This window comes from Ictalurus punctatus, chromosome 15 (assembly GCF_001660625.3).
Source record: "Ictalurus punctatus breed USDA103 chromosome 15, Coco_2.0, whole genome shotgun sequence".
NCBI lineage: Eukaryota > Metazoa > Chordata > Actinopteri > Siluriformes > Ictaluridae > Ictalurus > Ictalurus punctatus.
In genome coordinates, this window is record NC_030430.2 from 25,064,767 (window position 1) to 25,081,714 (window position 16,948).

General features: G+C 40.8%; 1 protein-coding gene across 1 annotated transcript in view; it reads left to right on the top strand.

Annotated features, from left to right (window-relative positions):
- The window catches only part of top1b (DNA topoisomerase Ib), a 28,999-nt gene that overhangs the window by 480 nt on the left and 11,571 nt on the right, over positions 1–16,948 (top strand). The window contains exons 2-9 of the mRNA XM_017486796.3: positions 31–55; positions 9,189–9,285; positions 13,068–13,176; positions 13,361–13,419; positions 15,103–15,186; positions 16,199–16,295; positions 16,417–16,511; positions 16,665–16,780. Of these exons, the coding sequence (XP_017342285.1) occupies positions 31–55; positions 9,189–9,285; positions 13,068–13,176; positions 13,361–13,419; positions 15,103–15,186; positions 16,199–16,295; positions 16,417–16,511; positions 16,665–16,780 (682 nt within the window). The remainder of the gene's footprint in view (positions 1–30; positions 56–9,188; positions 9,286–13,067; positions 13,177–13,360; positions 13,420–15,102; positions 15,187–16,198; positions 16,296–16,416; positions 16,512–16,664; positions 16,781–16,948) is intronic.

The following is a 16,948-nucleotide window of genomic DNA, read 5'->3' on the forward strand; positions in this document are numbered from 1 at the left end:
AGAAAATCAACTTATTAACTGTGTTTGCAGGTGGAGTCTGGCTCTCGACTAAATGGTAAGTGCGAAATGAAACAAGAAGTCCATTTTAGACGCGTTTTAATGCTTATTTTTGTCCGTTTTTCTTTGACCAAGGCGGTGAGACTGTTAGTTTTTCGAGAAGCGAAATGGCGTCCCAGAGACTAAGTCCCCTCACCCTCACTCACAGCCGCCTATTGTTCAAAACGAGGGCTCAAAAACACACTTTAAAAGCGATTATTTCTCAATTAAGATCGCTATTTTGATAGACCCGTAGATTATTTTTACAATCCTGACTGTTGATTTGTCCATTTATCACTCTAACCGGCCTTAATTTAGTGTTAAAAGTCGCAAATGGGGGGTTGAGGACTTAGTCTCTGCGCCATTTTCTTTTCCTTTCCATGAGCCGTGTCTCAAACCGCGTGCTCCTCTGCTAAGTAGTGCGCTCCATACGTATCCCACTAGCTAGTCAGCTAAGCTTCCGGGTCGCTTTTTCTAATAAAAAATGCTTCCATGGGAAAACCCGAGACAACGCCTAAAATCTTAGCCGTCTGTTTTAACAGTATGTGAAATATTACAACACAATAAGCCTGACTTGGTTAGTGTAGGTGGCGTGCTATTTAGTGGAGTAGTGTGCGATTTGGGACGGAGCCTCTCACTGCTTGCTGTGTTATGGAGGCGCTGCAGGGGGAAATGGCTTGCTTTTTAAATGTCTGTCTTTATAAACCCTTTCAGTTTATATAACTCTGTTTAGAAGCTATTTAGCTTTACTTATTTGTTCGTACACATGAATAGAGGTGAAAAGGAAAAGATAATACAGAATATACAACCTTAGTGAGGATGTTGTTTTATTCAGTGCCTCATTGTGTGTATATTATATTTAAAAAAAAAAAAATACAGTTTATAAAGTACCTTTTGTGTGAAGTTTCACTTAATAGACTGAGAGTTTGGTGTTTTTAAAACGCACTCTGATTCATGTTTACAACGCATACACCGCTGGAGAGAGAGCTGTACTTCTGCAAAATCTTCGAATTTGGTCGAAGGTTTTGTGTGAAGATTTTCCTTAGATTTAGCTGATCATTTTATCCAAATAAAGTCCCACATATAGACTAAAATCATACTACAATAAAAAGGATAATGTTATGGTTAGTTTTTATCAACTTTTCTTCGGACGATAACGATCCCCTCAGGCGCATTTCATCGAGCTTTACGTCTGGAAATTCGCTTTTATTGCGAATGTGAAATTCTGTATATGCGCTCACTTCATAGGGCGGAGCATCATAACGTTATAGACCCTAGAGTGCACTATACGACTGCTAAAATGACATTTGACCTTGAATAATAACACGCCGTCATCGTCTCGGACGTGCTTTTCTCTTCCTTTACGGTTTTTGAAATCTCGTGTCATCTTATAACCTTAAAAACAAAGATCACGTCTTAAACGTTCCTTTAGGAGAACGTAAACGTTCTGGATATTTGATTAGTACACAAAAAGTGTCCTTTTATCCTTAATCGAGATCTATTAAACTTTGCGGGTTTTTTTTTTTCTTTTCTTTTTAACAACGTTAACGTTTAACTCGCGTTACGGATCAGAACCGACTCGGTTTGCAGGTTTTTGAAGCCGAACTTGCGTCTGGGTTCGCAGGAAGGAGACGAAGACTCCAGGGTGTACGTCCACGACACGAGTCACGGTTTCCACGACGAGTGACCGTGTATACGAAACGATTTTCTCAATCCTATCCAAGTACGGTATGACGGCGTAAAGCGGCGACGGATCGGGGCGGTTAATTTCTTCAGTTCGCCGCTAAAAAGACGTGTTAAACGTGTAGACGTGACAAAGGAACACGGAGCTTGGAAGGCAGTAGCCGAGACCGTCGGTCCCTCCAGCGAGTGTGCAGCCGGGGAAAGAAGTATTTAACGTATCGACACTTTAATTTTTCAGTAAAATAAATTTCCAATGAGGTTCTTCACGTGAGATTTTCACCAGACTTTGGTAATCACTCAAGAAATCCAGAAGTATAAAGAATCCACAACATTACAGTCCATAAGGAAAGTTGTGTGTGATGAAGTGGAATGACACGGGGGAGGGGGGGAGTATTGAACACGCTAAGAAAAAGCAGTTCTCCGAGGAACGGTAAGGCGAGGAACCAGCCGAAATCCGTAAGTAATTACACCCCCTATCTGTGCAAATTAATATCAGCGGGGTTAGTAAATCGATTTTCTATAACGAGGCTTTTCGTTACCAAGGTGTGACACAAACATCTCATGATGGATAAAAGCAAAGAGCTCTCCAAGACCTTCACGGCCTTATTGTCGTGAGACACACCGGTGGAATACGTCTGTGTACTTTTTTTGACGTTTCTTTCCATGAAGATTACAGAAACTTGACCGGACGAGGTTCCCGTTTAAGCTGTGACGTTTTGGAATCGGATAAAGTATTGGCACCTTTGCCTGAGCAGTCCAGGCTACTACTGTTAAAACGTGATCGCCTCGTCTCGTACCCTATGCCGGATCGACGGGAGGGATTGCACAGTTGGGAATAATTTTGGGTTTGGATTTGTTAATAAGCGTGCTGAGGTGGAGAAGATGCGTTACATTTGCTGCAAGTGCGAAAGATTGGTAAGTTTGTGCTTCTGACGGAAACGTGAACACGATTTCGTACGCTCGTTAAGTGGGGTAGAGTTGCTAGGCAACTTAATTTTTTTTTTAAATAAAAAAAAACAAACATATATATTGGAGGCTTACGATGTAGCTAGCAAGGGCACTGCTTTTTGCTTCTTTAATACGCACGTCGTGAAGGTGTGGCGGCGTCGCAAACGAGAAACTCGTCAGGAACATCGACATGGATCTCATGACTAAAAAGTAAACTTCACTTAACCACGCTCGGCGTTCAGTCTTTCACGCCGTCACATCACACGTGTGGATTATGCTTATTACGTCGTTGTTCTTAACGTGATCCGTGCCTTAATTGAGGGATAAAACGCTGCGTGTTGCGCTGATATTGGAAAATAATCAACTCGAGGGTGGTGTGCTGCAGCAGAGTCACGGTTACCACCTGACGGTGATTTCATTTTCCCGTAACAGCGGTCCTGGGGTGTTTTATTCCTCTTAAACCACGGTGATTTACCAACAGTCGCAGTGTTTACGTATTCATGAATGACTGATCGTGCGTTATCCGTTCATAGTCGCGTTCGATGTTTAATTAATCGCCGACTCTGCATCGACCGCTAAACAGACTTCCGCCGATTGTGCCATGCCGAAACAAGTAGAGAAAAGATTCTGCAATCGGCCGTCGTAAATCCAAGTACACGACGCGTAACGATGACGGGGCGTTTTATCGGGTTTGTCAGGACTCTGTTCGTCCTTTACTCCTGTAGCGGGGGTCATTTTAGCCGTCTCTCACCTCTAGGTACGTTCCCATCGCGCTGTGGATGCAGGCGTTCTCTTCCAGATGTAGCGACTGCAACGCTAGGACAGAATTTAGAAAACGTAATTATAGCTTTGTTTGCGTTTCGGATCGAGTCTTTTATCTGTCCTCACTTCCGTGTGTGTGTGTTTAGTGGAACAGCAGCGTCCCGCGCTCTCATGGTTCAGAGTGATAAGATGAAGATACAGTAAAGTGCTGTTACATGTCCAGACGTTGGGTTCCTCCCTCTTTCAGACATTAGAGGAACATTTCTATCGTATAAATATCCTTTCTGAACCTTCATCGTCGTCATGGTTGGTTGCGCTTTGTGAAATTAAAACGTTTGCCATGACGGTCTCGTTACGTGTGGCGTCCGACACGTTGGAGCGACATCGTGCTCGCGTCATCGCTGCAGTAAAGGGCTCTCTTGTCTGTAGACAAAATCTAACATTTTAAGTATGGAATCAAACACAACCGTGCGTGCTGTTATAGAACGCACGATTACTGGTGCCACCGTAGCGATGATTATTTTCCCATAACAAAGCGTGAACTCCTGTCCGGGACATGTCGTAAACCCTAAAGTCGCAGCTCCACTTCCGACTGTTATGAAGCGCCGACACTGGCGACTCCTTCCAAAATGTAACAGAAAACTCTGCCATGTTAATAGTCACGCACATCTCTTTTTAAAAATGCGTTTATCCGCTGTACGAGTCCCGCCGAGCGATCCGTTACTATAGAAACGAGCGCTCTAATATAAATCCTTTTTGTAGCCGCACTGCTCTCGGAGCTGCCGGTATAGAATATGAATCGACCAATCGGAATCCAGAATCCGACAGCGCTGTGGTGTAATGGACGCGATTTTGCTTATAATGGACATTGAGAGATTGTATGAGGTTACAAATATGTAAATATGGCGCTGAGGGATTGGATTTCCAGGTTAGCGCCGACGTTAGCGCACACACGCTGGTGTATGTGGTGTCGAGGCCTGCATGTTTAGTCATAATCGTCGTCTTTATCTCGTGGGTCAGGACTGAACATGTGAAAATTCATTATGAAGTCTTGCGAGGAGGTAACTTGGAAACAACATTCGGTGAGCGCTCTCGCTAAAACTGTCGCTGAAGATGATTGCGGATTTTTTTTTTTGTTTGTTTGTTTATTAAAAAAAAATTATTTTATTTTAAAGAAGTGCTTTTTGTTTGTTTTTGTTTTTAATTTTAAAAGAAAGTCGCCAGACGTTTTAACCCTATCCGTGTCTGAATTTGAACCCTTTCAGACATGAGCAGCTGGAATGAAATTTTTCCAGACATTCCATATCCATGTGTTGGTCACTCAAGCGCACACAAGAAAAGCAAGGCCACTGATTGGGTTAGTAGAGAGCTCGGGGTTACCAATCAGAGTCGAGCGTTGCCATGCGGTGTCGCATGGGGGAAGTTCTGACTAGCAAAATAGCCAAGGAACTTTCGAGCCTTTTTATATCGTTTCATTATTTACAAAAATCGAAATAAAAGGCAGTTATTATAAGTATTGTATATTTAACTCAACATATATATATTTTTGTTCTTGAAATCAAATGGACCTGAAGTCTTTATGTAATATAAGCCAATTAATTTCTCTTTACTGCTTATTGCTACCATTTCTACTTATATAACTACTGTACTATTGTATTTATATGACTCTTATTATAGTTTTAGTAATAAGAGTAATAAAAAGCTATTCCTGTAGTGCATATTGTACATTATTCTAACTATTAATCCTTATGTTGCTATAGTACTTATGGCGTATTATTAGTGTTACCCAGTTGACTTTTATATACTTGTAGTTTACTTCTTACATTACACGTACAGTGGGGGAAATAAGTATTGAACGTGTTAACTTCTCTTTTTTTTTTTTTTTTTTTTTTTAAATAAATATATTGCCAATGAGACTATTCACACGAAATGTTCACCAGACATCAGTATTAACTCAAGTAATATGCAAATATCAATAATTCTCAACATTTTAAAGTCCGTAAATAAAGTTGTGGAATGACACGGAGGGGGAAAAAATTATAAGAAAAAGCAGTCCTCCAAGGTAAGGATCCGTAAGTGGTTAGAAAGTAATTATACCCCCTATCTGTGCACGTTATCATCAGCTGGGTTAATAAATCGATGGTCTATAAAAAGGCTTTTCGTTACCAAGGTGTCACACAAACATCTCATGATGGGTAAAAGCAAGGAGCTCTCCCGAGATCTTCACAACCTTATTGTTGCCAATCATATCGATGGAATCGGATACAGACGTATTTCAAAACTTCTGAATCCTCCGGTAAGCACCATCGGGGCTGTTATCCACAAGTGGAAGCAACATCACTCCGTCATCAACCGGCCACGCACAGGAGCTCCTCGCAAAGAGTTCTGACCAGGGAGTCAGAAGAGTCGCCCAAGAGCCAAGGACCACTCGGAAAGAGCTCCAGAAACACGTGGAGGCAGCAGGTGTCATCGTCACACAGAAAACAATAAGCAATGCACTCCACTGCTCACGCTCACCCGCAAGTCTCCATTACTAAAGAAAAGGCATGTCGAAGCTGTTTAAAGTTTACTACAACTCGTTTGGACAAGCCAGTGAAATACTGGGAGAGTGTAGCCTGGTCAGACGAGAGCAAAACTGAACTTTTTGGCGGTCATACTACACACCACGTTTGGAGAAGAAATGTCACTGCACATGACCCTAAAAACACTACACCAACAGTGAAGTGTGGAGGTGAAGCACCATGGTGTGGGGCTGTTCTTCATCACATGGTACTGGCAGACTTCATATCACTGAAGGAACGATGAATGGAGATCTTTACCGGGAGATTCTCGAGAAGAATCTGCTGCCATCCACCAGGACGATGAAGATGAGACATGGGTGAAGCTTCCAGCAGGACAACGATCCAAAACATACAACAAAGGAAACTCGATTGGTTTTAGAGAAAAAAAATCAAGGTGTTAGAACGGCCGAGTCACTCACCTGACTGAATCCATCTGAACAAGATTTAAAGACGATATGTTTAGAAGAACGGGCCGAAATCACACCTGAATACTGCGAACGTTAATTTCTTCACACAGGAAGAGTCTTGATTCATTACAAACAAAGACTTCTCCACGAAGTATTAAATACACTTCAGTTAGCGTGTTCAGTACTTTATTTTTTATTTATTTATTTATATCCCCCCCCCAGAACTTTATTTATGGACTTTGATATCCAATACTTATTCCCCCCACTGTACTATTGTTATTTGTACTAGTATTACTACATATTGTTTATTACTACTTATGTAGTCGTGTAGTTTACTACTTGTATTAGTTAATAATTCCATTTCCTCTGTTATTACTTATGTTACCACAATACTTATTGTATGTTACTACTTCTGTCACTTCTCTTAGTCAGGGTCTTACTTATCGTATCCTATTACTAATTATATTGCTACTGCTACCAACTTCTCTTTAATCTTTGTTTTTTAATTCTTTACTCATCATACTATAGTATAGTTATAGTATTATATTACTCGTACTACACATTAGTTACTTTTCGACGACTTATTATTATCCCTAGTTTCATGGTAGTGATTACTGCTAACTCGGTCACTGTTACTACTTTGTCGTCTGTCATTGAATTATACGACTTATATTAGTTACTACTTTTATTCCTACCATCATTACTAGTCACGTTATAGTAATTATTACTACTTACTGTTTAGTACCATATTATAGTGCTATAGTTAGTAGTTTAATATTGTACTGTACTCATCAGTTATTCATTTTATTCCTTCTATTTAGGGATGTGACACTGGCAGTTTTTTTTACCATTGGTAAAGTTATCTTACTGTGTTATGTAATATAACGACTTGTAATCGAATAGACTTAAATGACATAAAAACCTCAATATAAAAAAATTAAACGAGGATTTATTCTAGCGCTTCTGTCAGTAAAATAACCAAATACAGCCTTGTCGTGTCGTGTCAATGAGAAGCGGCCTGAGGGCGCTGTGGGATACGGTATTGTGATCAACTTGGCGAGAAGAAGTGGAACGAGGAAAGGGACACGGTCGCACTTTTCTCTCGTTAAGCACGAATCCAAAATGTTCCCAGGGTCCTGACGTAACCTTTGGCTTCCCATCACGATCCATCGCGGCGGCAGAACCCGAAGTGAAATCGAGATCCACCTGACTGGATCTTGTCGTGCTCAGACGAACCCACACGAAACTCATGGACGACACCATATAAGGCGTTTGATTGCGTTTACATCATTTGTGTGTTGATATAAAGTCTCCCGCTATATTCGATTCAAATTAATATTGCAACCGTTGTTACACTTGTGTATATAAAACTTTGTACTTGTTATAGTGCCCCACTCCAGCAGGAACATTAACGTGGCGTATGATGCGCCACCACCGCGGTGGCAAACTACCACCTCGGTGGTGCGGTTGTCATGGCCACCGTCACAACCCTACTTCTATTACTTATCATGATTTACTATTGGTCCGAGTAATAAATAATACTGCTATTGATTTGATCTTATATGTACTGATTCTTACTTTTATTCCTACTACCACTTGTACTGTAGCACTTCACCTGGATTACTGCTTATTTACTACTAGTGTATTACTCATTAATATTACTTATACTATTACTCATACTACTTCTATTCGCTTCTACTTTCATTCCTACTATTATTGCTGGTCATGCTATGTTTAGCGCTGTAACTGACGATCGTTTTCGTAATCGATTAGTCGGCCAATTCTTTTTTTCGCTTAATCGGATGGGGCGGGGCAAACGTTACGTACGTTTGTTTGTTTGTTTGTTCAAAATAAAATCGACAAACTGAGTGTTACAAATACAAACTTCAGACTGAAACGTTGCACAACTGTTTGTTCAGAACATAAAAGAACCCAATACACACACACACACGCACAACAGAATATATATTATTAATTTAGGACCGTTTAATTCGGTGGTTTTGGTGCATCCATAAAAATAATGCGTAAATACTTATACATATACACAGCCTTGTTACTAGCCTTAGAGGCCTTAGAGGCCGTTCTCCTCCGTCTGGTCTGACTGAGGTCATGCGAATACAATGTAACGCTGACGCAAACAATAAATTGAAGAAAGTCGTCGTCTGTGACTCTGGGGTATTAGGCTAAAGCTACCACCCGGCCTTATCTTATATATATTATAAGCATTAATACTTATTGTGTCTTGCTAATATTTCTACTTCTTTATTAGTGCGTTCTACTATCCATTAAGTCATTATTACTAGTTACTCTGTTAATACTTTGACATCTATATTGTATTTTATTTACTTTACAGCTACTGCTTTTACTGTTATCAATCGACCTACTGAAGTACTAATTTACTGTTGTGCGTTACTGCCGATACTTACTTTTACTTCTCTTACTGTCTATATTACTGATATTTACTCAAGTCATCGTACATCGCCGTTACCGCTCTTGCTTTTATTCGGACGTCGTGTCATATTAAATATAAAAGTAATTGTTACTAGTTTGTGTGTATATAAAAACACTGTAGCAATTCCTACTGCCGCTTGTTGTGCGATTGCCAGGCTTATTTATTTATTTATTTATTTATTTATTTATTGAATTCAAAAGTTATTAGCAGGTTGTGTTGAAGATTGATCTCCACATACATGTGACTTGTTAACAAGTTCATCTTTTATCAATTTATCGTTCATCTTTTCGCTTTTTGTTCTCTTCTTCTTCTCCTTTCACTCCTCCCCCCCCCTCCCAGATTCCCACAAACATAAAGACAAGCATAAAGACAAAGAGCACAGGCACAAAGACCACAAGAAAGACAAAGAGCGTGAAAAGTCCAAGTACACTAACAGGTAAAGGTGCACTTCTACTTGTTCGCTCGTTCGTTCGTTCTTTCGTTCTTTTTGTTTCTTCTTCACACTATGAATGCTGGGAAACGGGACTGGATTTTATATCGTCTTGAATAAATCTTAAGCATATTAACTGTTTATATAAAAAAAAAAAAAAAGTAAAGCGGTCTCAACCCGTTGGGATTTATTTTACAGTAAACTATCGTGTTCGGTAACGTTTACCGCGGAGTTTGTTTTTAATGAGAGGTTCTGACCTCTCCACGCAAAAGGAACGCACTTTTTTTATTTTTTTTTTAAATTAAGGTTGTTGTCGTGATTTCCACACCTGTGAGCAACTTAGAAGCACCCTTGGGGGTGTCGAACCCCACTTTAAGACCCATGGCTCTAGAACGCAACAGAAGATCTTGAATGTAATGATTTCAGAGGGGTTTCAGTGGTTTCAGTGGTCTCGCACGTTCTGCTCGTTCTTCTCTTTCTTGAAGTTTAATGAGCTAAACATTTAAATACGGGCGGTTGTGTTCTTCAACATTTTCCCACCAGGAGTTCTATAGTGTTCTACTCTCCTGTGATGCGCAAGTAGGAAACCCAGTTATATAACCATGTATGGTATAATTATACACCCCTCTCTCTCGTTCTCCCTCTTTCTTTCTTTCTTTCTTTCTTTCTTTCTTTCTTTCTTTCTTTCTTCAATTCTTTCCCTCTCTCTTTTTCTTCTCTTTCTTTCTGTTTAATTCTTTCTCTCTCTCTCCTTCTTCTTTCTTTCTTTCTATTTAATTCTTTCCCTCTCTCCTTCTTTCTTTCTTTCTTTCTATTTAATTATTTCCCTCTCTCTTTCTTCTTTCTTTCTTTCTATTTAATTCTTTCCCTCTCTCTTTTTCTTCTTTCTTTCTATTTAATTCTTTCCCTCTCTTTTTCTTCTTTCTTTCTGTTTAATTCTTTCCCTCTCTCTCCTTCTTCTTTCTTTTTCTCTTTAATTCTTTCTTTCTTTTTCTTCTTTCTTTCTTTCTCTTTAATTCTCTCTTTTCTCTCTTTTTCTTCTTTCTTTCTGTTTAATTTTTCCCTCTCTCTTCTCTTTCTTTCTTTCTCTTTAATTCTTTCTTTCTTTTTTCTTTTTCTTCTCTTCTTTCTTTCTTTCTCTTTAATTCTCTCTCTTTTCTCTCTTTCTTCTTTCTTTCTCTTTAATTCTTTCCCTCTTTTTCTTCTTTCTTTCTTTCTCTCTCTCTCTTTCTTTCTCTCTCTCTCTTTCTTCTCTTTCTTTCTTTCTCTTTAATTCTTTTTCTTCTCTTTCTTTGTTTAATTCTTTCCCTCTTTTTCTTCTTTCTTTCTTTCTTTCTTTCTTTCTTTTTCTCTCTCTCTCTCTCTCTTTCTTCTCTTTCTTTCTTTCTGTTTAATTCTTTTTCTTCTCTTTCTTTCTGTTTAATTCTTTCTCTCTCTCTCTCTCTTTCTCTCTCTCTCTTTCTCTCTCTCTTTCTCTCTCTCTCTTTCTCTCTCTCTTTCTCTCTCTCTCTTTCTCTCTCTCTCTTTCTCTCTCTCTCTTTCTCTCTCTCTCTTTCTCTCTCTCTCTTTCTCTCTCTCTTTCTCTCTCTCTCTCTCTCTCTCTCTCTCTCTCTCTCTCTCTCTCTCTCTCTCTCTCTGTGTCTATGATAATGAAGTCCTCTCTTTATCTGAGATGGCTCTCAACTGCCCTCTCGCAGTCCTCTTCAGGCTGTTGTTCACAGGTTCCTCGACGCGTCTAAACGTGACTCCGGAAACACGTGACCCTCTCTCTGTGGTTTTAACGATCGGACCATTCGGCTTCTCCGGTGTCGCGTTCGCACTGGGGTGTGAGCTATTTTATTTAATGTGTGTTTGTTAGTTATTTATTTATTTATTTATTTATTTATTTACTTACTTACTTATTTTTATCTCGACCGTGTGAGAAAAAAACCAAAATGGCGGTCGCCGTTATAAAGCGTCAGACCTGAGCAGCCGTTATCTTTATATCACTCCGTGAAGTCCTTTTTGTTGTCGTATTGAGTGAAGTAAACCGAAAGAGCGTGTGGGCGATCAAGATAAAACCTTTTTGAGCCCAAAAAGTTTCGTTCTTGATTAGAAACGGAACACGGATGGTTCGCACTCGAGCGTGCGGGACGTTCCGAACGTGTCCGGGAATGCACAGGTACGTGGAAGTGGCGTTCAGAACAAAGTAAATGGAGTGATTTCAGATTGAGAGTGTTGAGGGATTACAGCATGCGCTCGAAATGGAATACGTGACCGTGAATAATAAAGCCTCGTATAAATCACGATCTGAAGAATCTTATCCGATCTTGGTAGCTCGGGTTGACTCGGTTCCCGAGCTCTCGTTGCGATTCACACGTCACCGTGACGTAAAGACGAGAACACGGGTGTAGCTTCGAACGGACGTGGATTTAAGTATGGGGGAGGGGAAGGAAACAACAATGTCGTGCAGATGGTTAATGTGGAAGTGACGCCTGTATAAAGTGAAATCTGTTCAGTACTCGCTGTAATAAAACCAGAATGGAAACCGAAAGAACTCAAACCTAGCAACAACAACAAAATAATTCCCATAGCATTTAATTAAACTAAATACTGTGAAATACAAACACGGTCTGATGTTAACTTTAGCGTGTGTATTATATCGAACACAAATTCCAAATAACATTTAAGCAATCATCAAACATCCGGCAGATTAGTTTTAAATGTTAATTATTTAAAGCAACGCAGTCCGGTGAGTACGTAACAGTCGAGCATCACGACTCACGGAGTTGAATGCGGCAGCGTTTCCCGTCCAATCAGAGCGCAGTGGGCGTGTCTTAGCGTGCGATGATTGATGGCGAACGAACTCCTGGTCTGCGTAAAAAAGGCTCGTGCACGTAGACCGCTCTCACAGAAGCGAGCGGGACGGACCGAGCGGAGATCACGGCTGTGAATAAAGGAGGATTTGGATTGGTGGTGAATTTATTTATTTATTTATTTATTTATTTATTTTAATTATTCATTTACGACAAATAAATAAAGGAACACGGCGCTCTCGAAAAGCTCGAAGAGTTACGAGGAACGAGCACGGATGATGGATTAGTTTTAAAACGACAAGGATTTCTCACCAAGAAATAAACGGGTGCTATTTTTGAAACTCTCAAAAAAGTTCACGTTGTTTTAAATGAAATGCTGAGGATAATTTTTTATTTTTTTAAAAAAAATTTTTGTCAAGGTATACAAAGGTGTACATCACTTTCAAATGTGGATAAAAATGTATGGGTTTTGTTTAAAAAAAAAATTAATTTTTTTATTATTATTTTTTTTAAAATATAAATTTATTTATTTTTTTTTATGCACATTAGCCATCGGTGTTTGTTCCAGGAGCACAAATGGGATCCATTTTTTGCATTTTGGTCATGCTTTACATATCAATTAAATACATTTTTTGATTATATTTAATGGAGTTCAACAAGTTGATTCAAGTTGTCATGTTAAAAAAAAAAAAAAAAAAAAGTAACGCAGTCCTAGTTATGAATTATGAATCGCTACATTAATCTCGAAGCGAATCGTGGAGACGGTAAGGTCGACCCTCGGCGTATTTCGTGTCCGTCCTTCAGACACGACGCCCTCGTTTGAACGGAAGTGCACGGAGGAGTGAAAAATAAAAGAATCGTACATTTAACAGAGGAATTAAAATGTCTCTCGAGTGTTCCGGAACGTACAGGGAGGGGACGAGGTCGTAACGGCGTCCGTGTCGTCGTGCTCGCGCGTCTCATCGCTCGTTTGTTTTTATCCCCCTCGCGCAGTGAGTACAGAGACTCGTCCGAGAAGAAGCACAAGGACCGCGAGAAAGAGCGAGTGAAACATCGGGAGGACAGCAGCGAGAGACACAAAGAAAAGAAGAGAGAAGAGAAGGTGCGGCCTTTCTGGGGTTTTTTTTTTCTTTTCCCTCTACACTCCCAGCTTGTGCTTCAGGGCCAAATCAAGCTCATGTTACATTCTGGGATTGTGTTGCTGTACTATTTTTAATATTGTGCTCAAGCTGTGCTTACCTGCCGTGTATGTATGTGTGCATTTATTTATATATATCTTTTCCCAGCTTAAATCTCACAGCTCTAACGGGAAGCATAAGCGGGAGAAGGAGAACGGCTATGTCAGGTACAACACAGATTTCCCCAATAATGTACTTATTACTATTATTATTATTATTATTATTCAAATATGAAGCACTACGTAACACCCCAGTGTAGTAAATGTTAGAGTATAGGCTCTTCTTATATATATTATTACTAGTGTTCATGTACAGTTGTAATCGAAACTGTTCCACCCCCAGTGCAAATCAGGTTTATGCTCAGAATGTACAGACTGTCAGCTGTTTGTGATCGAAATAGTTCAACACGACGAATGCTTCAAGCGGTTTCCCCAAATTCACCTGAAACTGCAACTTCTAATGATTTCTCCAGTTTCAAAATGATTCACCCCCCTGAAGAGAATCCCTCACAACAGCACAAATACGCAGAACAGGTTTTGTCTCGAGCACCCCTGATATAAACTAATCAAGGGCTTCATTAGTTGCAGCAGATGTGCTTGAGCTGGAACACGTGAAATACCGGAACTGGCTAGGGGAAGAAAATTATGAAATACATAGGACGGGGCAGAAAAAGGAAGCGATCGACGGCTGCAAGCGGATTTGTGAGAAGGCAGGTTGCGAAAAACCCTCGAGTGACTGTAAAAGACCTGCAGCGAGACTCGGTGTAACCGGCGCTGAGGTTTCGGTGAGCACAGTAAGGCGTGTACTAAACGCAGAAGGTTTCCATGCCAGAGCTCCAAGACGTTCACCGCTACTGACCCAAAAGCAGAAGAAAAGTCACTCAGAATCATATAAATAATCCACAGAAGGTTTGGGATTCTGTTCTGTGGAGCGATGAAACTACACTGGAGCTTTTCAGCACGACGGATCAGCGGTACGTCTGGAGGAAGAAGGATGAAGAAAGAACACTATCCACAGTCGAGCGTGGTGGAGGCTCGGTGATGCTCTGCGGCTGCTTTGCATCCTCTGGCACTGGAAACCTGCAGCGTGTGGAAGGCGAGATGGATTCAGTGAAGTATCGGGAAATCCTAGGAGAAAACATCTTGCCGTCTGTGAGGAAGCCGAAGCTTGGGCGTCATCGGACCTTCCAACAGGACGATGATCCCAAGCGTACCTCAAATTCTACGAAGGCTTGGTTGCAGAAGAATCCTGGAAGATTCTACAGTTCCGTCACAGTCACCTGACTTGAAGCCCATAGAAAATCTCTGGTGGGATTTGAAGATGGAGGTCGCAGCGCGCAAACTCATGAATATTACTGAACTGGAGGCCGTTGCTCATGAGGAACGGGAGAAGATTCCTCAGGAACGCCGCAGAAGATCCGCGTCTCGTCTGCAGCAGGTCATAACAGCAAAATCGTGCTCTACTAAGTACTAAAGATGCTCGCCGCGAAGGGGTCGAATCACTTTGAAACTGGTCGCATTTTCAGTCGAGTTTGAGGAAACTGCTCGAATCATTCGTCGTGTCGAACAATTTCAATCGCTTGTGTGTGACTTGTTCATCACAAACCTCCTGAAAGTCTGTACGTTCTGACCATAAACCTGATTTGCACCGAGGGTGGAATCATTTTGATCGCAGCTGTAGATCACTGGCGTGAAGTATAATTAACGCCGTATGGAATGAACATTAATCTCACACGCTGTAACTCTGCTCGTATCCTGTGACGGATGATAACGGATGTTTTTATATTATTAGATTTAAAACTCCTCTAAAGGGGATGAATCTAAACGTTGCGTGAACGTTTGTCTCCACAGTCACATCAAAACGGAGGAGGACAACGGCTACTGCTACCCTATAAAGCAAGAGAAGACGGTGAAGAGAGAGAGGGATGACGACGAGTGCGTGATCCATGTTTTATCGTTCTTTTAAAAAAAAAAAAAAAATGTAATCTCTGCTAAAATAGCCGTGTTTAAGAACAAATACACAAATTACGTGTGCGTTCGTTTCCACGTTACAGCGAGTAGCGTTATATTTGTTTATCTGCTGACCTCATGAGTGATGTCCACGATGCTATCGATATGTATCGTGTTACCGATATCTTAACGGGTTAAAGACGGTAAAAAAAAACGAACAAAACTTCAGTAAAATCCAAAACACACTGAATCAAGGTGTAATTACGCGGTTCTGCCTATGTGGGGTGCTGTGCTCTTTAAACGTTTACGTTACCAGCAGGCGTAGCCACAACCGCAGCTCACTATGGATCTTTTTGAGCACGATACATCGCAAACGATATTCCGAGGCGCTCGCAATTTTTCCGAACGACCGCAGATTTTCCGCGGATTCGGGCCGGGACGCGTCACGTGACGTCATCGCGACGCGCGTTCGGCCAAAGCTCTCTTCGATTCACGCGAGTCGAACACGGATACAGCTAAAAGATCTCGTTTACCAACGGCTTCGCTGCGGAATCCAGGGAACTCGGCTCTCCTCTCGATACGAGAGCGTTTCCACCTTTAATCATCTGAACGTGTCTTTAACGAGGACGTATTTCTCAAAACTTAGTCGATGCGTCTCGGGGGGGGGGGATATTCATGTGAAATTGTGTCTCGTTATGAATCGAGATGAAACGCTGTATACTAATAAGAAACATCGGAACGGACACTGAATAACAGTAATTTATAATAAAAAAAAAGAAAAAAAAAAAGAGAAGTGTCCATCACCAGTACTTAAAGTGCATTACTGCGTTCTAACAATCCGTAACGTATAATTACGGCTGCACGTACACTGCCTCTGAGAAATCTGCTCTAGTTTATCGGGCTCTCTACGATGTATTTTATTCTAGCTAACTTGTTTGTTTGTTTGTTTTTTTGGCGATGTGCGTGTGTTAACCGATTTTGTGGAACGCCGATACAGGCCCGAGTACAGACCCAAAAAGATCAAAGTGGAAAAGGAGCATAAGGTGAAAAAACGGAAGCAGGAGGAAGACTACGATGACTACGAAGAGGAAGAGGTGAGGCTTCCACACGTCTGTGTGTCTGTTTTTTATATATATATATATATTTTTTTTTTATTAAATTGAAAAAAAATTCTCAACTCTCCGTCTCGTTCGCCCCGTCTTCCGGTCGTTGCAGGCGTTAAAGCCGAAAAAGAAATCGAAAGAGAAGAAAGAGGATGCGGCTGGAGGGAAGAAGAAGGGCAAGAAGGAGCCGGAAGAGAAATGGAAATGGTGAGGGGGACGTGTTTTTTTTTATTTTTATTTTTTTATTTTTTTTTTTTTGAGATTCCTTGACGTCTGTAACGGATTCGTTTTGTCCTGTAGTGGAATTCGGGAACGTCTTTTTTTTTTTTTAATAAAGTTTTTTCTTTCTCTGCCGCTCAGGTGGGAGGAAGAGCGATACACAGACGGCTCAAAATGGCGGTTCCTCGAGCATAAAGGTCCCGTGTTCGCGCCTCCGTATGAGCGACTACCGGAAAACGTTAGGTTTTATTATGATGGTGAGTACAGTATGGTGTGTGTGTGTGTGTGTGTCGAGTCAAATAAACCACTCTGTGTCCTCAGCAGTAGAAAAACGGTGGCGTGATGAAGCAGAGTTACTGTTACCACACCAGTCAAGTTGTTTATTTTCCACTAACGGCACGTGCTGTATTCATCTCGCACCTCGA